The sequence below is a fragment of the Acomys minous genome (genome assembly GCF_964271855.1).
Source record: "Acomys minous genome assembly, chromosome: 9".
In the NCBI taxonomy this organism is placed as follows: domain Eukaryota; kingdom Metazoa; phylum Chordata; class Mammalia; order Rodentia; family Muridae; genus Acomys; species Acomys minous.
The window spans coordinates 61,071,980-61,095,949 of record NC_140490.1 but is presented as its reverse complement, the minus strand read 5'-3'; the positions used below and the strand labels follow the sequence as shown (position 1 = coordinate 61,095,949).

Genomic DNA, 23,970 nt, shown 5'->3' with positions numbered 1-23,970 from the left:
AGACCTTAAAATTCCATTTGAAAAAGAATTAAATTTACTTTTTTTCTAAATGAAAAAAAGTTTCTTTTCTTGCCAACATCCCCATTGTAGATTTGTTTCTCTAAATTGTAGACTTTGGCCTTGCAAATGTAGCAAGTTACCAATAATGATATTAATCTATAGGGCATGAAGTTTGTCTAATACTAGTAGAATAAATGGTGTTTGGACATCTATGAATTATTTTCTGAATTCAATCTTAGTAGAAATTTAATTCTGAATCTCCTCCTCTAAGAGGCTGACTATGTATGTGGGCCTATCATTGCATCCCTTCTTCTCATGTTTAATGACAGCTCTGCATATCCTCACTGTTCTGAGTAGAGCAGTAAGTATTTCATAAATGCATTGCTGACTTAACTATAGGTATTGGCACTTAGTCATAACCAAAGCTAAGATTCCCTGGGAGGCGGTCATCTTTTTCCTGCCAAAATAAGTTCTAAATTATTGGTAATCTCTAAGCTATATTGGTAATCTCTAAGCTAACAAACTATTGCTACTTGTTCATAAGCTATATCGTCAAAGAAGTTTTTGCCAAAATATTGCATTAAATGACTATTTACAATACTGTACAAATATAATGTCCTTGGTTTCTTATTTATATTATTGGATAAACTCTATTGACATGTTTACTTGCAGTTAAGGAAAGGTTTTGTTTTTACTAACCCCACAGGAATTAAATACCTCTGAAGTTGGAGATTAATTTTAGAGGTGGGTATTGTGGCACATCCCTATATTAGAGGCAGAAGGGTAGGGTAAGTTCAAGGCCATCCTGGCCTACATGAGACCCTATCTTTAAAAAAAATAAACTTAGGTAAAATAAAATAACAAAGTAAAATTAATTAAGATAGGAGTTTGGTAGGCAGGTGGTTGAGCCTTTTTAATGCTACAAGAACCTATGAGTCACTCGCTCCTGCTTCTCTAACCCTAATAGACTCATCTAACCAAGGAAGGAAGGAGGGAAGGAAGGAAGGAAGGAAGATTGACTGATTGACTGTTGATTCAGGTATCATCTATTTAATTTCTCTGCTAAGAACTACAATCTACCCACAGATTGGAGGGATAAAAAAATGGCTAGAAAGAATATTAAATGAGAAGTAAAGAGCAACAGTAAAATATCACATCATGAAGTATGGATATACAAATGAGAACGCCATAGAAGAAAAGCTCGTTAGCATACTAAGGTACAAGGCTTAGGCACGTGAGCAGAATTTTCTTTTAATGTAGGATTGATGAGACTATAAAGGGGTGAAAGAGATGATACTTGTTCAATAAAAGCATCTGAAAAATGACCTAAGTGACACTTACAGAAACAGAGGCTAGCTAGTTATCACATTGCCTGTAAAATGGCAATTCTAGGACTCTATTTTGCCCAAATCATAGTCCAAAAGACTGAAACAACTAACTTTCTAATTTACTAATGAATTTAGGAAGAAAGATTTAAGAATTAGGAATAAAATCTAAAGTCAACCAGAAAATCCAAACAACCAATATGCAAAATAATGAGGAAGGAGATAACCATAAAATAGCACTGAAAAGGAAAATGATTCCCAATGAAACTATATAGAGTAACTATTAAATTGAAGAAGAGTGAGCAGGTAGTAAGAAAGAGAAAACATAAGAACAGAAAGAAGATATGAGGTGAGAGTTCTCACTAGAAACTACTTTTTCTTGAGTACTTTCTTATCTTTCGCTGTGTACTGATTATGGCCTTTTAAAAAATTATTCTTGTATCTAATTGGTGGCAATTCTCTCCAGAGAAAAACTGTGTTAGCTTCGGTCAGAATGAAGCGGGTCTACAAATTCCTAAAGGTCTGTAACTAAATCCTAGGCTTAAAGATTTACAGACTCCCAAGGAAAGGGTGCTTAGCTCTCAATAGGCTGAAGGCTTATGTGCCCTCACAGTATCTCAGAATCCCCTCCACCTCAACTCTACTAGCACAAACATAAGTATTCTTGTGGCTCTCCAAAGGTGATGAGCGGGTTTAAATCGAATTTTCCCTAAAACTTGATTTTGCTTTCCCCTTTCACACAGATCTGCTAATAATAAAGTTCCATTTGCCAAAACATGACAAATGCTCAGAACTTAAACCACCTACAGTAGATGGCTTATCTCCCCCACTATTCCATTAGTATTTGCAGATAACAGCTGTCTATCTTGTTAGTTCTCAGCTATTGGCTATGGTTTTTGTTTTGTTTTGTTTGAGACAGGGCCTTGCTATGTAACTCACAGCAAGCATGTGCTCAGCTTAGTTCTTTAATTATCTTGGAGGGATGATAAAAAGAGTTCATATCCTGAATTCTTAATTGCTTTCAAAGGATGATTTGATCCACTCTTATAATAATTTTCTTCACTATAAAACAAAATAATGAAAAAGTAAAATTCAATGCACAAAAAAGCACTATAGTCAAGAAGTAAATACTCAGTCTCAAATGTGCTGGAAAATAAGCAGTGAACAAGTACAAGAAATTCTTATACTTAAATAAAAACTATGTACAAAACTGAGATTAGCATGTTCTTTTGATAGTTATAAACCAACTTTACCACTGAGAACTGCTCTACTACTATGTCAGCAATCAAACAGAAAATACTTGTAATGATGCATATTCTCAGTATCATTAACTCTCTTAATTTCCAAAGTAACATTCAATATGAATAAATAGGAACAGATTTTTTAAACTTAGAAACTTATAAAAATGAACCATTCTCATTGCTTTCTAGGATTCCAATCACAAGCATGAACAACAAAAACAACCCTTGTTTTTTGGACTTAATCATGGTAGCATAAAACCACAGGTTTTTAAAATGGCACTTTGATTTATACTGATACCAGCTGAAATTAAAACAAATATTTAAAAACATCTGAGCCCTTACTATGTTTATATAGCATAAAATAATTTGAACAACCCCTCATAGCTAAAGTGTAATACATATTTTGGAGTATCAAAGGATTTAGCTGAAGTTTCAAGGTCTCATCACTTATTAGTTCAAAATTTCAGAACTAAAGAGAAAATGACACTATATTCATTATGGGATTTAAGTATAAAATACTGCCATGATAAATATTTGGAAATTCTAAGCTTTTATAAAAGCACACTTTATGTACAATATCAGCATTCATCCCCACAGGGTGTACAATCTGGACTGCCTCTAGGGGGAATTTATCTCATTTCATTTTCATTCTACATTCCACTTTTGCATTGCCAACTAAATTGCTCCTTGGTTTATAGTATAGAAGACTTCATAATGTTTAGCTGAATTGCTTACTTTTAAAGCATGCTGATAGAAAACCCAATGTGGTCTAAAATATCCACACCAGATGTTTGGATGGATGTGAAACCAACACATATCAAACGGAGATCCAAAATACCATTAGCTATATAAAACACAGGCTCATGCATTTAACAAGTTCAATAGATCAAAACACAGTAAAAGTCCAAGGGAAATGAATTTAGTTCTTGTATTTTCCATTATAAGGTATTCGAACTCTTTCCAGTTTTCTTTGGACTCCCAGGAATTCATTAAATGTCAGGTAACAACAGGATACAAGTACAGCTTAAGTACACTTAATGCGACTAGACATACAAGAGGGCAGTTTGGAATGGTCACTGAAACAGAACAGAGCTTCATCACTGTAGTCTGAAACAACGGTTTGATAAAAAGAACACAAAAACAATACTCTTGTTTGCATGCTGCTCAAACTACATCTACTATAAAGTGCTACACTCTGAGACAAACAAGAACTGGAAAACTATGGATCCTTAACTCTGTAGCAGTAAGAACAAGCCCAGAAAGTAGGGCTGCATGACTCTGAGCAGAAATGGTCAGGCAGCGTCAGAGCTGGGAAACAGTCAGTCTACATAGGAGCAACTGCCCTTTCCAAATATTTTAAGAGTAGAAATGTACCAGCGAAATTAAATATGTTTTACATGAATTCCCCAAGGCTGGTGAGGTGAGGAAGAGGACAGAACTAAGGATACTAAACATATTAGAAAGAAGAGCAGTTATTTTTTTTTATCCAGGTTTGTTTGAGGATAGAATGGACGGCCACAGTGGATTGGTTTAAGTAAGCTCCCAGAGTACAGCTGTCAATCCTTATGACGTATCTACACACCATCCAACAATTCTATCTCAAACAGCCTATTCCTTTTGGTCCCCTCTCCTTTGTTGACCCTTAGGCAAAAATAACTTCAATCATTCTAGCCAGAACAGAGCCATATCCCTGACAATTCCCCCTTTTCTTATCTCCCTCTCATCCTTAGAACTAACCATTCTCTCATGGCATATCACACAGTACTTTCTGCTACAGTGATGCCCTGCATTAAGGTGTGATAACAGAAGACAGGCCATTCCAATCTCCACACCCCTGGTACCTATGTGGACCTGGTATAGGTTTGCTGCCTGTCATGTCATAAGCACTTATACTAAAAGGCAAGTATTCAAGTATCAGCTGCACAGTCAGACTTGTTAACACTGTTGAGACACTGATGGTCTATAGCACTAGGAGGCATAACAAATGAACACAGTGATGTCTTACCTCTAGTGTCCATAAAAATGTATGTAAACATTCTCTTAGAAAAAGAAAAGACTCAAATCCAATGCATTTCTCTCCATAGTAAAAATAGTATTTCACCCAGAAACTCCGGGGTGTAAATTAGGCACAAATCAGGAGTTGGGTAGCTTTAACTAAACAGCCAAACAGAAATATGGATATTCTAAACAACAACAACAAAACACCTGGTATATAAGGAAAGATAATTTGAAATTACAAGAAAAAGTGAGGAACTGTGGGTATAAAAATGACAGCTACACTTAATAAATTTATAAATTTTTAAAGGTCATTATCATATTTTCTTGGGTAAACATTTTGAAATCTTTGTTGAAATAGAACAGAAGGCAAAAAAAATGAAGGGTCCCCAAATAAGTTAAATGCTTTTGATATGATCAGTTTTTATAGATATAACTAAATGGCTGAGAATTAAGTGCAAACAAACTCAGCCTTTACCATTACTACTGGGCTTTAAAAAATTATCTCATTAAAAAAGGTCATAATACATTCTTCTTCATGTTTAAAACAACACAGATAAATATTAGAAAATATTACAATTAGATAAAATATTTCTTCAACATTGTTCTACTTTCTGAATTATGAGGAACAAAGTTTTAAGAAAACAAAAACAAGGATATCTCTTTTATAAAAATATACAGGGAATTTCATATGTCAGCACAGACCCAAGGTACGCCTCTGAAACTTGTGGGAACAGCAAAAGTTAGCACCTTTAGATGTACCACGCTAGTACAGATGATCAGAAAGAAGAACCAAAATAGACAGCAATCCTTAAGAAAGCATTTTAATTATAATGTTCAATACAAACAAACTTAAAATTCATTATTCTCGTTGATTCTTTCAGATGAATGACTCATGTAAAATTGTATTGTCAATAAGATGTGACTTATTGTAAAGCTTCTAGTAAAATCTCAAATCTCAAAAAAATTAACTATGTTATAATTTCATCTGTTTTAAAAATATTTGAAAAATACTAAAAAGAAAAACAGCAAAACAAAATCATAGCAAGACACAGGTCCTATCAGTAAGATTCTAGGTAACTTTTACCCCAAAATATAGTGTTATATTATTTCTATAATTTAGAAACAAATTTTCATTTAATTTTTTTTATAAAGATATAATACAAAAGGGGAAAATGAGAAATAGGTTTTCAAGAAGCATTTTTGTTGCTGTTTTTATTGTTTGTATTTTTGTTTTTTCCTTGCAGGTGCCACAAGGAGGCCACAGTGGAGAGCAACTGCATGCATAAAAAAGCAATAAAGCCTGAATGACTGTAATTATGCCAGATGCTCACTAACAGACTAATAGAGCTTTTAGTTATGCCTGCAAAATGCTAACCACAAAAATATCTGGTTGTCGGGTGCCACAGGGCATACTATACAACACATTCTACACTTCACCCATACACTAAGCAACTGGAGAAAGAAGAACAAATTTCAGGATATATTCAAGACCTTAAGTAGAAATAGCTGTTCTGGGGACAGAAGGAGGCATAGCTTTGGTATCATCCAGGAGGCAGGGAGATCTGGGGTCACTGGTAAAAAGATCAGAAAGAAGCATATCAGTTCAATATTTAAAAAAAAAAAAAAAAAAAAAAAAACAGCCTTCCTGGCAAGAAAGTAATTCAACACAGGGGCTATGGGCAAAGACCATGATCTTCACATGAGGAGGAGCCTACACAAAAAGGAGCAGAAGTCTCAAAGTAAACACTTCTAGTAAGACTCTTACTACTCAAAGAGTAAGAAAAGAATGTCTGGAAAACCATAGCTGTTAGAGTCTATGACTCTGCTGCCAACAATGTATACTATGGGAGGTGCAGGTATAAGGATAAAAGCAGATTCCACGTGGGATTTTTCTCATTCCAAATCAAATAAGTAAGTACTTCTGATGATTGGGAAGCCATGGGACATGTGGTACTGTTCCCCAAAAAATCAAACATATGTGCCTAGACTGCCAATACAATGTGCATACAAGAATAAATCATGGTATAATCAGCATTTGAGAGATCTACATGAACCCATCAGTAAGAATAAAATGAAACCACTGAAGTGATAAGAATTTTATCAAGGTTTTATCAGAAAAGCTGTCAAACATTGATGCAAACAAAAATCAATGATGTCACAGAATGTCTAAAATACAGGGTGCTGTTAACAAATGTGATGTTTTACATTACATGGAACATTATCTTCAATATATCTGAAGAATTATAGATTTACAGGAAACTTAGAATATCACTTAGACTAATTCAATTTAGTGTTTGTATCCTTTTAATAATATATTGAATGTGCCAGATGACAACTTTTTATAGCACTGAAATGTTCCCAGCATTGTGAAAAGCATGCTGTACAAAGGATTTCTCAAACACATCACAGATAGCCCCATAAAAGGGGAGTCTACCTCAACAAAAGTCAAGATTTATGTTGTGTGATGGATAACACAAAGCTAGCATAGAACTTGCGAAGTGAAGGAATGTACTTACAGCACATACAACTGATAAAAGATTAATAAGGATTCCTACAAATCAGCAAGTTAAAAAGCCTGAAAAAGTTGAGTAGACAGAGGCTAGAGAAATGCATGTCACAGAAAGGAACATTAGAACAGGTGATAATCTGTAAAGTGAGTTCAATCCCATTACTAATCAAAGACATACAGAGTAGCATTATGGATTGCTCTGCCAATCCAGTACAGACTAAATGCTAATATTAAACTGACACAGAAAATTTATTAAAAGTAATTCTGAAATGAATAAATAGTCATTCTACAGCTAAAATAATTATTGTAATTTTTCCCTAAATTAACTATTTACACAGCTAGTTATCTTAAAACAAGACATGCCCATATAAGGGAATAAAATAAATTTTATAACTTCTAAATAAATATACATACTCTCTTATCTCTAGAAGTTGATTTTTTCAAAGAAAAAACATATTTATAAATTTGAGTACTGTTTAAGCTCAACTCTGCAAAGGAAACATTCACTTTGTACTTCAGAACCAAGACATTTGTTGTTAGCTGATGTAGTAGAAACAGCTACATCAACACTTTGGCAGTTAAGAAAATGACAAGTTGAGTAACAGCTGTTAGTAGGTCAAATCATAACCAGGAAGAACAATACAGGGTTACTTCTGAGCATTTCAATAATTTTTTCTATATAAGTTTATGTATTACTTGGTAATTACTAAGACTAATATAAAAGGGCTCTCTCTCTCTCTCTCTCTCTCTCTCTCTCTCTCTCTCTCTCTCTCTCTCTCTCTCTCTCTGTCTCACACACACACACACACACACACACACACACTCACAAACTAGCCTAGAAACAATGAAAACCTACCTGACCTATGAAAAATAGGGAGGGATTCCTGATACGAAAGCATATATATCTGTCTCACCAAATCCCAACAAGTCATAATTAAGATGTATCATCAGAATCTGGTATCAACTTTATATCTTGGCTCCCTCTCCCTCCCTCCATCCCTTCCTCTCTCTCTCTTTCTCTCTCTCTCTCTCTCTCTCTCTCTCTCTCTCTCTCTCTCTCTCTCTGTATTTTAATCATAATATTAATATAAATATAGTTAAGAGCCAACCAAATTGTCTTTTCAAAACATACTAAATACAGATATATATTTTATGTATTAATAGACTAAACTAGTACATGCAAAAACAAATAGCTTCTTTTGAAAAAAAGAAAAGAAAAACAAACCACTAAGTTTACAAGTTACAGTTAATAAGTGAACAACAACAACAAAAACAACCCTCTACTACTCAAAATCCAAGTATCAGAGACTGATGCAGATTAAGGATGTTTTGGAATCTCAAAACGCTGTTTCAATACTTTGCTATTACAAATGATTGTGTACATCAGCTCCTATGGAAGAGTGCCTAGACCATTGTTCCGGGGAATAGCAGAACAGATGGTTCCAGTCAAAGCCCTCTAAGGACTCAGCTACTACCTATCTGCTGGGGGAGGTGCCCAGGGTCAGCCACAGCAGGATGAATGCTTCTGAGAAGAGAAAGGGCAGCAGCTTAAATCACACACAGACAGGTGACTCGATGAGGGGTGAAACTGCATGTAAATTATGTTTGGCTTTAAATATAAGGGTTTTTAATGTTTTATTAGTAATAAATCCACCTTTTCCCCCCTTAAACTGCTGTCACAACATGTATTAGTGGCCCCTGACAAATGCTTGAAATTGTTGCCGTCATTATTACACAGGAAAGGCTTTGAAAGAATCCAAGCAATCCATCCATGTCATACTTTGACAAAGCAAGTGAGAGGCCATGAGTAGAGGAGATTTAGTTCTGAGTGAAGAGGAAGAAAGCAAGCCTTCACACTGACCACCGCGCTGTCCTACATAACCAGGCTGCTTGACCTGGGGCCGCTCAACGAGAGGAACTTAATATCCTTGCAATCCAGTCACCTATTAAACAAATGAAGGAATTAGACTAGGGTACTCCTTTTGTCAGAAGGTAGTCACCAGGATAGGGTAATGACAAAAGGAGTATGTCAGATAAATAAACTATTAACAGTAGCTGATGACTGTTTTCAGGTATGATGTAAGTAAAACACAGCTCTTTAAACAAAAATAAAATGATGAGAGTCTTAAAAGTTCAGAGAAAAGCTGAGTAAATACTTTTGTATTTTTACTTTTAAAGAGCTAAACTATAAAAAATTATATAACAGTCATTTTATTGTTCTAGTTGCTCTTTAATATAATGAAATTTGACTGACAAAGAAAGGAATATAATTAAGGTTGTTTTAGCTTGTGTTGGGGACAGCAAAGAAGGAAGACCAAACTAAAAATCTGCATATAAGCTTTAGTTGAAACATTTTAACTCCTTAAGACAATTTCAGAGAAGGCAGTGAAGAAGAATATCCAATTTTTATTTGAGTTGTACTTAGAGCAATCCTTACACAAAACTTTAAAAAGTTATACAAGACTTACAAGAAAATTTATACAAAATGCATACAGCAGCAAATATCTTAAGAATGACTTAATTAGAGCCAAAATGAAGAGGAGTATAATATTCATAACGAGCTTTAAGAACCTTGATGACAAGTTTGCCACCTTGACTACATGAAATGATGCAAAGTTAAACACAGAATTTGCATAACCTAAAAATAATTCAATCTATAGACTTATAATGTTGAAATTTTTAATTTGGGAATACAAAGTTTTAGAAGAATAATAGAAGAAAGAAAATAAGTGTTACTTAATGTGATGTATTTTTGCCTTTTATAAACCATGAGTATCAATAACAATTTCTCATGCCAAACAAACAAACAAACAAAATCAGTGAGCTGAAGGTGTGTCTTGAATGCCTGCATACCATGTGCAAGACACTGGGTTTGATCCTCAGTGTCATAAGTGAACCAACCAGCACAAACCAACAGAATTAAAACTTGAATTCTTAGCGTCTGTGGGAGGGGGCATGTTTTTGCATTAGTTTTTCTAGATGATGAATACATACTCTGCTAAGAATTATAAAACTACCTTTGAAACATTTTTAATTTTTTGCTGTTTATTCTCTAAGATCATCATCTATAATCAACCAATAACTTCACATTATACACTCTCATTGAACATAGATTCAGTAGAGCCCCAAAGCTTCCTTATGAGCCTACAAATAAAATGTCTACTTTTAAGTACATAAGTCTTCATACAAATTTCTTTCTTCTTTAAAAATGCATTAGTAGTTCATTAAGCAGGAAACTCCAGAAAACTGTACTTGAATAAAAGTTATCTACAATAGTTAAAGGTCTTGTTTCTCTAACTAAAACCTCTTTAATATGATCACAAAACAATTTATTAGCTTCTGGTTTTCCCTTTTGACCCAAGTTGGAGCACAGGGCACTTTCTGCAATATGCCTCAACTTTTAAGAAACACATATACAGATATTAAAGTTAAATGGAGAAACAAGTTAACACTGGCACTTAAATTAACCTATACGAGTAAACAAATTTATGAAAATGCACACATACTTATTATACTAAATGAAAGTCAGCATATAGCATTCAGAAAACAATTTACATGGATTTATATTTTGTAGAAAATATTTACATTTTTTAGATTTTTTGATGATAAATGTGCTACTAACGCTCACAGAATATTCAACTTTAATTTGTGCATTCTGAGAAAACTGAAGCATAAGGATTTTTCCATCTCATAGTTTCCATTATTCTGCATGAAACATTTAAAAAGGTAGAAGCCTACTTTTAAAGTAAAATTAAATATTTCTAGGAAAAAACTACTTTATACTAAACTCAATTAACGGATCCTTTTTCCAAAGAATAGTTTTTAAAAGAGATCGAATCTTTTAAACTTAGGTTTTATTTGTGCTTAGTTTATTAGACAGTATGCATAATTTGTAATGAAAACATAATGGCATCCTAAAAGATAATAGCAGAATGACAGAACCTGAGTTAGAAACAAATCTTGTAGAACATGTGGTGAAAGTCTTCTGCACTTCCTGAAGTCTCACACCCCATTCCACAGAGGAGGAGCATGAAGGCTGTGTGTTCTATTCAGTCTTACTTTACATTACATGAAAATAAACAAGTACAGTTTTCTTAGATTTTTTTATCATACACACACACACACACACACACACACACACACACACACGAACACATACATGTACAAATACCCTATTCTAACATTTAGAAAGCTTTGTATTTCCATATATCAATGGCAGCTGTATGTAAATTAAGGCCTGAAGTGAAGAATTGTATAACACAAACTATGTTAAATAAATGAACATAAATTATTCTTACAGTGAAAATTTCATTCATGTGTCAACCTTGCAGTTATAAAGATTTATGATGAATTCCTCAGAGATAATTGTGAATTTTCAGAAGCTACTCATGTTTAGTTTCTCCAAGCTTTTCTAAATGCTACAATAATCAATACTTTTACTAAATACTGATATTAAATTAAGATATGTAAATATGCAACAAATTATTTTATTTCATTCTATAAAGCACTATTTGTAAAGGCCAACAGTCATTACAATTTAAATAAACTACCGATTATCCAGTAAGAGATTTGATATGTAGCAGCAAACATGTGTCTTTAGTTTAAGATTGACTAATGCAGATGGAAGAGTGAAGAAAAAAATAGAGGAAGTACATGTCAGCAACAAAGTCTGTGTCAGTGAGAACTCAAAATGCTATGTGTAGCTTTTGATCCGCAGAGCTAGTGTCTTAAGAATTCCATCCCAGAGCATCTGCTGAGCTTTACTCCTCAGTAAGGAAGAGAAACATCCCTGAGAAGTGGTGCATCAAAGTATAAGAGCTCAGCCTTTACTCACATGGAAGTAAACAAAGCTTAATGCTTGCCCAATAGTTACTTTTACTAAAAGAAAAAAAAAAGACGAAATGTATGAATGCAAGACAATTAAACAGATGAGTGAAAACCATCTGCTAATTTCAATTTTACTATGAATGAAAATAAAAATATGAACTATTTCTATTAAAACTACTACAGCATGTCAGCTAATATTAAGAGTTCTTTTAAGAAGTTAGTGTTTAAATTTTATTGAAAAGATTTTACTAAAAATAATAGCTAGTATTAATTGATGCTACATTACAAAGACTAATATATTTTACTAGTTTCTGATTAAAAATCTCTAACCACATTAAGTGGTTAACCAGGATGTTTATGTTGTCCATTGAAATATATCATTTCCACAATGATACACCTATAAATGCTTTCCAGATATTCTTCACAGTCAACACTTTAAAAAAAATTTACAAAACTTGCCTAAAGAATAAAAATAACAAGCTAGCATTTCACACTTTGGAAACTAGTGTCTACGTTAAGAATTAGCCTCCGAATTTTGGACCAATAAAGTTGCACTACCGAGACTCAATAATATAAGATGCTTTGACTGACAGACTCCTCAACCAGAAGCGGAGGGGGAAGGCGGGAGAGTACGTGCTAAAGTATGGAATAATCTCTCACATGATGAAAGAGCGCATTCCCGGTGAAATCCCTCCTCGAAGAACACAAACACTGGCAAAACACTTGTAAGTGTCCGGTACCCTGGACCCTATAAAAAATTTAAAAAGAGATGCAGTTCGGGCCTAAAGGTGAACCCTATGTTCATATTTTCTCTCCCGACTGCTCATTAGTACTTGATGAAAGAAAATGAACACATGAAAAAAAAAATAACAATTTATGATTACAATTCCCCATCTATCAATTTACTTTAAAAAGTACTTATCATTTTGAGTTATTTTGTATCAGAAAACAGGATACATTTGAAATAAAACAAGAAAAACAAAGCTAAGAATAATACTTAAATATTCTGGCAGCATAACTCAACAGAGCACATTCCCCTTTACTATCAACTAGAACATTACTTCTTTAAGAACATTAATGTTGACATAATTTGGAAAATCAAATAAGATAAATATTACTTAAACTATAATGTTGTAAAAACATTTTCAAATATCTAAGATATAGTAATGTTTACTCATGTAAACAAACTTAAAGTGGTCATAAATTAAGGTTTGTCATAAGATGCCATTAAAACACAAATCTTCCTTTGCAGCACATATAAATTCCATTTTTGTCTGAAAAAGCATCAAGTTATTTATAAAATGTATCCTTTTTAAAGGTGCATTTAAGAAGTTATGAGAAAATCAAAAATATTTTATTACTTATTCAACATTTAACTTCTCTTATAAAGTATAAAATATTACCAAGGAAAGTTAATATAACATTAATGATAACATTAATAAAATCAGCAGTTTGTTTTAAGTAGAGAACAATGTTCTTCTGTTAGTAAGCGATACAAATCACTCATATTTGGCTGTGTGAGAAATGATTCTTTTGAAACCAAGAAGTTTGAGGAAGTGGTGTTGCAATCCTGTCCTTTTTATGAAAACCGTGGCAAAGAAAAGGTCAAATAAATAATACGTATGATACCATCCTACTAAGAAAAGACGCATAGTCTTAACCTAATGTCTTACAAGTGAGCTAAATATGTAAAAGGAATACAGTTACCCAAAAACATTATATACTGGGTAAAAGCTATTTTTCAAGTAGCATATGGTTATCTAAAGCTCATTAACAAACATTTGCTATTTCAATAACAACTTACAAAAGAATTTGTATATAACTGTGAGTTCAAAAACAACTTATATTTGTTTTTTAAGTATGTAGGATGATGAAAGTTCACCTTATTAAATTTTACTAATTAATATTATCAAATAATTACATATACACAAATAAAATTCCATGTAGTTCTTATGTTTGTGTAGCAATGCTAAAAACAGTTAACACAGACCTGCCTGTGCAAACAAATTAAAGTCAACACAGTAGAGAGTTTAAGAGAGAAAAACTAATTAGGTACCCATCTTTTCTTACGAATATACGGCAGAGCAAAATCATTTAATCATGAATAAGCAATGAGTAGCGAGCAAAATATGTTTTATGCATCATTAAAACCCCATTGAGGCCATTACAGTCCCCAGCGAAGTGATGCTGGAAACCACCTTCCTTCATCCCGGCCACCACTCTCCCTCCTGACCTAACGCGGCTGAGGCAGCTAGAGGGTGAACGGCAACACTCTCAAGTAAGCCTTTATTAACTATGAGAAATAAATTATATTAAGTGTTACTTTTTGAACTCAGAAATGAGGGAAGGGGTTGTGGGTTGTTAAGATATCAAATTTACTAGGAAAATAATTATGTGAGAAATAAGTTGCTGTCACAAGAGAGACTTGCCAGATATTGCATTTAAGCAAGCTGTTATACACACCTTTAGAATAAATTCTGTTACAGAGAGATTAGTCTATAGACTAAATTGCCTGAGGAGATTTTAAAACAGAAATTAAGGGTGGGAGAAATGTTTTTCTGAACAACACTGGCAATTCTTTAGCAGTGTTTGTAAGCAGGAGGAGACCACCGTGATTCAATTGTTCGGGACTTGTTGCTAACTGTTCTGTAACTCACTTCCAGACTGCAGCCTAACAAGCGCGCTTCCACTTCCTTAGCTCCTCGGTGTCTGTGTGATTTTACTAAACGCAATTCTAAAACTTGAAAATTACCTAGAAGTGTGTAAGAACGCACAGAAAGGTCGTCAGAACCAGACACATATTAAATATTAATTATAATGATGACTGTCATCTTCTACAGTGATTATGTCATTATATAGGAATGCTAATTAAGGCATAAAATGACTTGTTAATTGAGAACCCGTTCTGAACAAACACATTTGTACTTGTGTATTTAATAGAAAATCCAGCCTGGAGACTGGGCCATAATAGGCTGCAGTTCTATTTTCTAAAATGCTGACATTTGAGCAAATGTTCCCATGGAATGTTTGCCTGATTCGTGGACTGACATTTCCTCTTTGTAACTTGCTTAACTAAAAAGGAGCCATGCAGGCCAAAACCCACAGTCCTGGTAGGCAGGAGGCCATTTTTTGCCGCTGAGACTTTGGTAAGGTTTCTCTTTTACTTCCCTCTGCCCTGACGACCACTCTGCCCTCACTGACTTTTTATTTCGACATGCACAATATCGAAGCTGCCTTCAGTCATCTTTTACAATAGAAGACATACCTGAAAAGATTAAGATTTCTCATCTGGGATTTGTCCAGAAATTCAGTGTATTATAGTTCTCCCTCAGCTCCCTCCATCCTGTTATACATCCATGTTATCAATAGTAGCTTTCTTCCTTGTTTTAGATTTACTTAGAGAAAGAACCCAGGGAGCTAAGCTGATGGAAATCATGTGTATTGTCACTCATCTTTCATTCTAAGGACAAGGCTTACCTCTGTTGTCTGTGACACTTTGCTGCCATCTATGTGTTTTAAAAAGCATAACATGCATCCATGCATCAGAATTCCTGGGTCCCCAAAGAAATTCTGTCTCTTCATCTAGATAAAGGAGAGTCAGGAAAAATTTGCCTTCCAACCCAAATGCAGACGCTTGCTGGGAATTTCTATGACTTCCACTGTGAGGCAACTTGATTAAAAGTGGCTTGTAAAGGTGCACTGTTTAACCTTACACTTTTATCATAGCCAATAATTTTTTCTCCCATTACAGATACCGAAAAGTTTTAATAAATGCAGTAACTTTCACAGAGTTAACAATTGAAAAGGATAAACATGAAAGATTGAGATACTAAAGACACTTAAGCAAATAAATTCAATAAAAATAAGTTAAATTTTATAAAAATTCCCATTTAAATATCTTGCCAAGTAACGGGATTAAATGATCGCCTAGCCAAAACATTTTCATTATATTTAATATAAAGTAAAAAAGAAGTATTTGATCTTGTGATATAAAAACAAATACTGTGTTGTAATCTTTTCCTGCTCTTCACCACTGAAATGCTTCTCTCCAAAGAAGATAGACGAATCTACCAAAATACACCAAAACTTCTCCGCCCCCCTGCATAACAGACTTCTAATCCAGAGTGAGTTACACGGGTGTAGGAACACAAATAAAAGTAGCCTCTTCATTAATCCTGAAGAATGTCCTTTAAAAGTTAGAGGTCTGGTTTGTTAATATTACTAATTTGTAAAAGAGAAGAACAGCAGGGAGAGGGGTGCTGGCCCTGAGTCACCAAGCAATGAAAAGCCCTAATGCGCTACTTCCATTCTATTGATGCATCCTTTACAACTTTCTAGCATCATCTCTGGAAATTTTCATTTTACTCATCAGTAATATGACATATACAAGCTACGTCATCTTTGAAATGCACCATTTTATTAAAGTTCTAATGATGAACTTAACAGTTAGAATAGACTAACCTTCAGGTGGCCTTATAAATATAACAATTCTAACTACCCATTATAAAATAAACATGCCAAGATTCATAGGTTGTTGTTACTTAAAACAATTGTCTATTAATCTATGATCTTAATGTTTTAAAAATACACACCACACAGTACGTTAAAATTTTCTTGTTGAAACTGATAAAAAGTATCAATGATTTACACAGAAACTAAAATAAAAAGTCCTTATGCACTAAATTTTTTAATAAAAGGTTTCATTTTATCTTTTGTCCCAATTTTAAAGACTCGAGTTTAACAAAATAAATTTTATAAACATAACACATACTGAAATGATAAAGTAAGGATCCTAATTAAACCCAGTTCTGTAAGTTATTTTAAAGAGAGCATAATTTCTTAAATATGGACACCAATCTGAGAAGAGGAAAAGTATATCTGCCTTCAAATAATGTTAGTATTTATATACTTGTCTAATTAGGAATTCTAAAATCCATTCATCATAGAAGTAAAAGGAAAAAAATAGTTCCATTTACAATACTTTTACTAGTAACTTAAAATTTTCTCCCATTAGTATGTATGAATCCACCTAGACATGGACATCAAGATAAACATGAACATTTAGACATTTTAACTAATTTTAGCTTAACTTTATAAATTGTTACAATACTGAAATACTTTGGATTGTATTTAATAAAAAAAAGCTACTACTGTAAATAGGTTAAGGTTGGAAAAGCTAACAAACACACCTTTGTGTGGTCCGTTAATTATATACAAAATTCCAAACATTATTAGCTGTTATCAAAATTACAATACCACCTAGATCTAATAAAACAGAACAATCTGTTTGAACAGGGAACGGAGAACTTTCATAGAGTGTTCTCTCCCATAAAAATTCTTAATGGACTATAAAGGACTTTTTAAGTGGTTTTAGATTTGAATTCAATTGCTTAAATCTATAACAGGCTTCTAAGAAGAATGTGAGCCAGATGACACACAGAGCCCCTCACCAACAGTGTACATGTCTACCAATCCTCGTGAATATAGGACTTAACAGGGCCAAATTTCATCCTAGGGATCTTGAACCTGACTAGCCATATTCATATTATGAAAGATGATATAATGTAAACACAATTGTTATATTTTAAATGAAAAATGTTCTTATCACAAGTTCTCTTTGGAGAAAATTAGAGTGATTACCAAGTATCATAGGTGCTGTACCTACACAGAAGAGGGGACAACAACTCTTCAAAACAGGGGCTGCAGAACAAAAACAAAGAAAAGGCAGCTGTCCTTGACATAGTAGAGGTTTACCACCTACCTACAGAAATGTTGTTCATGTCCCTATGCTCCAGCATTTGTGGACCCACACGTGCATAGCGGTCTAAATGCAAAACAGCTAAGCTGGTGGCACTCTCTCTAAGTACAGTTATTTTACTCTTCAGGCCTCTGAGTTATCTCAATATTAACAATGCTCTAAATAACTGGAGGATTCGTGTATCTCTGAGCAAATTCAAGAACTGTATGTGACAATATAACAATTTTCTCAGATAATAATGACTACCAAATTCAGGTGTCTGTTGAGGAAAATAAGTTATCTTCAGAGCCTCAACAGTTGTAATTTATACATATTAATAAGTGAACCAGATGTCATTTCAGATGAGTGAAATCTATACAATCCTACTTTCCCTCTACACTAATTAATTTTAGTATCATTGGCATGTTCATGCTGCGCCATTCATTATATTCAGAGAGCTTCCTAACTATAAAAATACCACTCATATGGGATTAATTATAACAAGTTCCCTCCAGCAAGGAAAATGTCTTAATTCTAACTATTACACTGAAGCTTCTTTTTTTATACATAGTAAATGATAGGAATGACAACAGAGGTGAGACTTCTGTCATGGTTCAATGGCACCCAAGTCCTACCCTCCTCTTTGGTCATCTCAGCTTAGGAGCAAAGATGGCAAACTGACATCAGCCCTAGGTTGAAGGCTAGACAGAGCTAGGTTCCCTATCAACTGGCAATCTCAGGCAGGCCCCTGTGAAACAAGGGCATGACCTAGGTTATTGCCAAGAGCTCTGCTACCTCAGAATTCTATGCCCCCCCAATTAATAAAAACCAACAGACCACATATATCATTTCCCCTTTTAGAATATGCCATATAGGCTAATGTTTCAGCACAGGAACTACAGGCGTTTGACCAAGGAAAACAGTCATGCCTATCTCTCAAAGCACAGCTGAAGCAAACCACGACCTTCACCCTCAGCAGAAGCAGCACTGACTAGTATGTTGACCATGTGATTTTAGCCCCATGCACTTCCCCAGATGATCTGCCTCATGTTTGCCTAAACTGTGAACAGAGAGCACAAGAAGACCAGGGGTAGGGACTGACAGAAGAGACAATTTGCACTTCCTACCCTCCTTGCCCACAGCAATCACTGTTGACACCTACTCCGTGAGGATGCTGGGGCATTAGTGCAAACAGGAGGAGCATGGCTTTTTGCATCAAGATGAGCTTTCAGTGAAGGCTGCGTTTGGTTAAGAGACTAAGGCAGATGGTACACAGAATAATGGCAAAAGAAACTATAACCTAAGGTAAGCAGCTCACTGGAGAAAACAGAGACTTAAGAAGTCCCAGTCAGTTCACGACATAACCAGGACTGGAAATCATGGAAAACCCCAACATACTTAGGAAAGACACGGTAGGTCACTGGATGTGAAGTTTCAGAATGTGTCCAGGGAACTCTAGTATACGTCTCTACTTTAAGACCATTTTCCTGTACTACAGTTCTCATGAGAGCAGTCCCAAGGTGCTATTACATTTAATTCTTATACTAATACTGATTACGACTGCCCATCACCACCATGCATTCTGCACTGAGTCTAATAAAAGGCAGCCACTTGTGAAGAGAGGTAGATGACTATGTTCATCTACAGTGACATAATGAACTCTACCATGTAACTGTGTAGGCCACAGGGCCAGGCCCTGACTCATATTTAAGGATGTTTCTTCTAACTGCAATAGCAATGTTCCCTGTCTACTTGTTTTCCTGTTCATACCTCCCTGCTAGGCCTCCAGAGTCCAAAATAAATAGATGAATGAGTAACAACACAGAAAAACAGTCCCTCTCTGATGTTGGTTGTGGACTTTTAATGGGCTACCCCCTGCTCTGTTATAACACAAAACATAATAAAGGGCCATGTTACTACAGTTTTGTTTTGTGTTATAACTAGGTCAGCCATATACTAGCCAAATATAAAGTCAACCTGCTTTTCCCAACATAATGAATTCTCTCAGTGCAGCATGCCACTTGCTCATTCTCCCAGGAGATTCAGGCTTTCTGTGGTATATATAGCAATTAGTTATCAAGCTGTAAATTACAACTCAGAACCACCAGGAAACAGATGACAATTCCTTAGCTTGGTGAATTAAATTTGCTTGGGCTCTTTCCCAGGGTCTACCAATGCAATTCCCACGCCTGTTTTGATTCTTAATTCCATTTGCTGGACTTGCTTTTTTATCTTATCTCTCCCTGATTCTAACTTAGTGCCTGGTCACTGCTACAACAAGCCCCTTGATTCACAAGCAATTCTGCTTCATGACCAGCCTGCTGATTCTGCACAGGAGCATTCCCTTTGGGCTTCTCCACTTATAATCTACCTGCTGATCTGCACAAAGATGGAAAGGAAATTGCAGCTCACTCACCCCCTTCAACCAAAGCAATCAGGCCTCCTTACTATCATAGAAAAAAAAGCCTAACAAGTAACTCAGAGAACTGAAAAGGGAAGTAATAAGGATAATTAAAGGATAAAAGAAGAATGCAAACTATGGAGTTAGTCATGTTGCATAAGAGAAAGCTTGAAGGAGATATAAAAATGATCTTCAGCACTGAAAGGGGATTTGAAAAATCCTCCTCAAAACTAACATGAGAATATCACAGACACAGGGTAAGAAATGAGTACAAGAAGAAATATACCAATATGGGGGAAGGAATTACTTTGTGAAGACTACCTATTTCATAATAACCACTGGTAGAAATAATTGGGTTTTTTTGGGGGGGGGTCTTTAAATTAATTATATAATAAGAATATCTAAGTTCCCATTCTGGATTTAGCAAAAACCAAATGTACAATATGAGCAGATGACCTCATTTGTGAAACTGAAAGTCATAATAATTATTTCTTGAGTTCATGACTGCCTTATGACTAAATAATTTTCATATGTTTAAAAACTTCAAGGCAAATCCAGCATGATATTGGGAGGTAAATGTACTCAACACTGGACTAGGTTACCTGTAGAAAGATCTCATCATTACTATGACTGTAGGCATGATGTAAGGTCATCAAAGAAGCTGTGGGAAAAAAGCAGACAAGTTCCAAAAGCATAAGCAAAAAATAAATTATTTGCAAGGAATTAAAAAGATTTTTCAAAAGGTTCCTAAAAACATCTCTTTCTCTCTCTCTCTCTCTCTCTCTCTCTCTCTCTCTCTCTCTCTCTCTCTCTCTCTTTCTCACTCTCTCTCTCTCTCTCTCTCTCTCTCAGGATGGGCAGAACTATAAACTGTATCATTTGTTCCTACTGGGGTGATGTCATCATGCTAGGTTTAAGGCTTTTAATAACTGGTACATTGCAGTCATCTCTCACTTTCTCCCACGTAAGATCCAATCAGCCTTTCAACGAACTACTTCATGAGTCATAATTTTACTGTTTATGATTCAGAAAAATGTCTTCAGTCAGTATTTCCCAGACTGCTATGGGCTCATTCCAAGAAGCAATTTCATCTTCATTGGTTTCCTACAGGAAGCCAGACCAGCTTCCTATTATTTTATTTTCCTTACTTTTAGCATACCATGGTCCACATCAAATTATCTGGAAGTGTGAGTGATAGGAGAGTTTATTCTGCACAACATGAGTCCATCACAAACAATGCCCAGTCTAGAAGTCAAGAATTAAAAATTAAATACAAAATATACTAATATTAGACCACCTTTCAAAATATTACAAAATAATGTTATTTTATATTAATCTTACTGAACACATTACACCAGTCAGAAACAAATTTTTATTTTTAAAAATTTATGGAAACAGTAAACTCTTAAAGATATTGTCATAGATTAATATGGTGAAATAATTTATAACAAATTACATATATTTATCCCTTGATAATAACAAAGCAGGCCAAATTCTGAAACCAGAAATTCACCTTAGAGTGATCAGAGGACAAGGCAACGTACCTCAATTGCCTGGCAGGTAGACAAGGTAAGCTGTGAGGACAATCTCTCAAACACAGAATCCTAAATCATGCCTTCACCAAGGGGAAACAAGTGCTGAAAATGCCTAGGAAAATAGCTTTGCTGCAGAATATAAAGAGCCTTATGCTTTCAAAGGACAGATTATAAACCCACATATAACATAAAATAACTGACAGATTAAGAAACCAAGAGAGCTGAGAATGTAGCTCTAGTATGTGTTTAGCATGTATGAGGTCCTGAGCATCATCCTCAATACCCCACAAAGCAAGAGAAATGGAAAAAAGAAAGAGAAAGGTGGGGATTTGTTGTTGCTATTGTTTTCTTAACAGATTCTAGGCAGATAAGATATGTCTTCATAAACCTTCAGGCCTATCTTTAAAAAAATGGGCTAATCTCAAATTAAGTAGCAGCAGCAATAGTAGTAAATGCATACAATTCGTTATTTGCTTTTGTTTTTAAGATGTATTTATTTCATGAGTATGAGTGTCTTGTTTGTGTGTATTACAAGTGTTGCTGCTACCCCACAACATCAGAAGAGAGTGCTGGATGAAGTTACAGGTGTTTGTGTGAGTCACCATGTGGGTGCGGGGTGCCATACCCAAGTCTTCTTCAAAAGCAGTTAGTGCTCTTACCCGCTAAGTACAAGGACTCTGCAACTCAAGAACTGACCCTCAATTTTCAAAATTTGCTGTTTTATAACTAAGTTTATTCCATTGCTCATTAGACTCAGGTCCTAATTCCTGCCTTCAGCAGTGGAGGTGTGGGATGTATAATGTGGAGGTGGATAATGTTTCTATCCAAAATTGAAAAATATAAAGGAACATGAAAACAATTACTGCGATTGTTCTTTAACTAGAGGAAAAACACAATTAGATATTTCTGGACATTTTTTAAACTTAGAGTCGTTTGTTTTTGTTTCTATGCTCTACTAACCACTTGACTGAATAGGTATCTAAATAGAATGAATCATTTATGGTTTCAAATTACATTCACCCAAGGAAGCATCAGGATACAGCCACAAAAACCTGAGTCATGCAGAAGCTGCGAGGCTGGAAAGCTACGCAAGTTTGTTACTTGACTTTCTTTAGAATGACTAAAGAAAGGTGGACACAGCACGAGATAATCTGAATACAAGGAAGGAAATCAACATGGAGTGTCACAGTATAGATGGAACGGCTAAGAACAGCTTACTATTTTCACCATTCATGACAAAAGTTAATTCAGCTAACTTTAAAGTATGGCTGCAACCCAAAGAATATCCATCAACCCAGCCATATAGCTGCTGCCCAAAATGAACATTGAAATAAAGGTTCTAATGATGATATTCTTTCTATAATTTAAAAAATTCTTCTCTTGCAGATTGATATAAAATGTCTGAAATGAGGCTCACAGCTATAGTGAACAATGTAAATTAAATGAAAATTGCTACTTCAGTGTTAGTTGAAAGATTTCATTGTGCTGTTCAGTGACAGAAACCTCAACTTAAAAATGATAAACATTTTTATTAGGATGAATTCCCAAACTAATACTGAAAACTAAAAAATTTAAGAACTGGTGCTGTCTTTGTATTAGAAACAACGAACATGAGTGAACAGGGAGCACTACCAGGACCCAGGCAGAGAAGCCGAGGCAATGAGGAGGGCTTACCTTGACATGGCTCTGGGCCCCAAGATTATAGATCTCTGTGGGCTTCACTTCATTGATGATTTTCACCAGGCAGGTGCTGTCAGTGAGGTCACCGTAGTGCAACTTCATGTCTTTAGGATTTAGAAAAAGACCATCAGATATAAGATAACAAGAGAAACACTTTTCAATATCAAAACTGAAGTACATATTATTCAAGCAAGAAAATGAAGATCAAACTGGAAATATTCCCAGGGGTGATACCCCCATCCCTGCAATCCCAGTATTTGGAACACTGAGACAAAAAAGGATCTTGAGTTTGAGCTTAGCCTGAACTATTTAGCAAGATCCCACCATGAATACCAACTCCTTCCACCAATACAAAAACAAAAACATCATATTTGATGCTCATTGAGTATCAGAGTATAACTTCTATCTTTAAGGAAATACAATGTAGAAAGATAGGTCTGTGTGGGATGGTAATAGTAAACTCAAATATACTTGTTTTAAAAACTGTTCTATCTGCACACCTGTAATCCCAGCACTCGGGAGGCAGAGGCAGGCAGATCTCTGTGAGTTCGAGGCCAGACTGGTCTACAAAGCAAGTCCAGGACAGCAAAGGCTACAGAGAGGAACCCTGTCTCAGAAAAAGACAAAAACAAAACAGAATCTGTAGTACTGTGAAGATGTTAGACAATTATCATGGGGCTATAAGTAGTTAAAACATGAAAGTGTGATTTGGACAAA

The 23,970-nt window shown here is 34.9% G+C and overlaps 1 protein-coding gene across 1 annotated transcript in view; it reads right to left on the bottom strand.

Moving 5' to 3' along the window:
* GMDS (GDP-mannose 4,6-dehydratase) overlaps positions 1-23,970 on the bottom strand; it is a 526,050-nt gene that overhangs the window by 399,427 nt on the left and 102,653 nt on the right. The window contains exon 4 of the mRNA XM_084796267.1: positions 23,248-23,357. Coding sequence (XP_084652393.1) covers positions 23,248-23,357 — 110 coding nt within the window. The remainder of the gene's footprint in view (positions 1-23,247; positions 23,358-23,970) is intronic.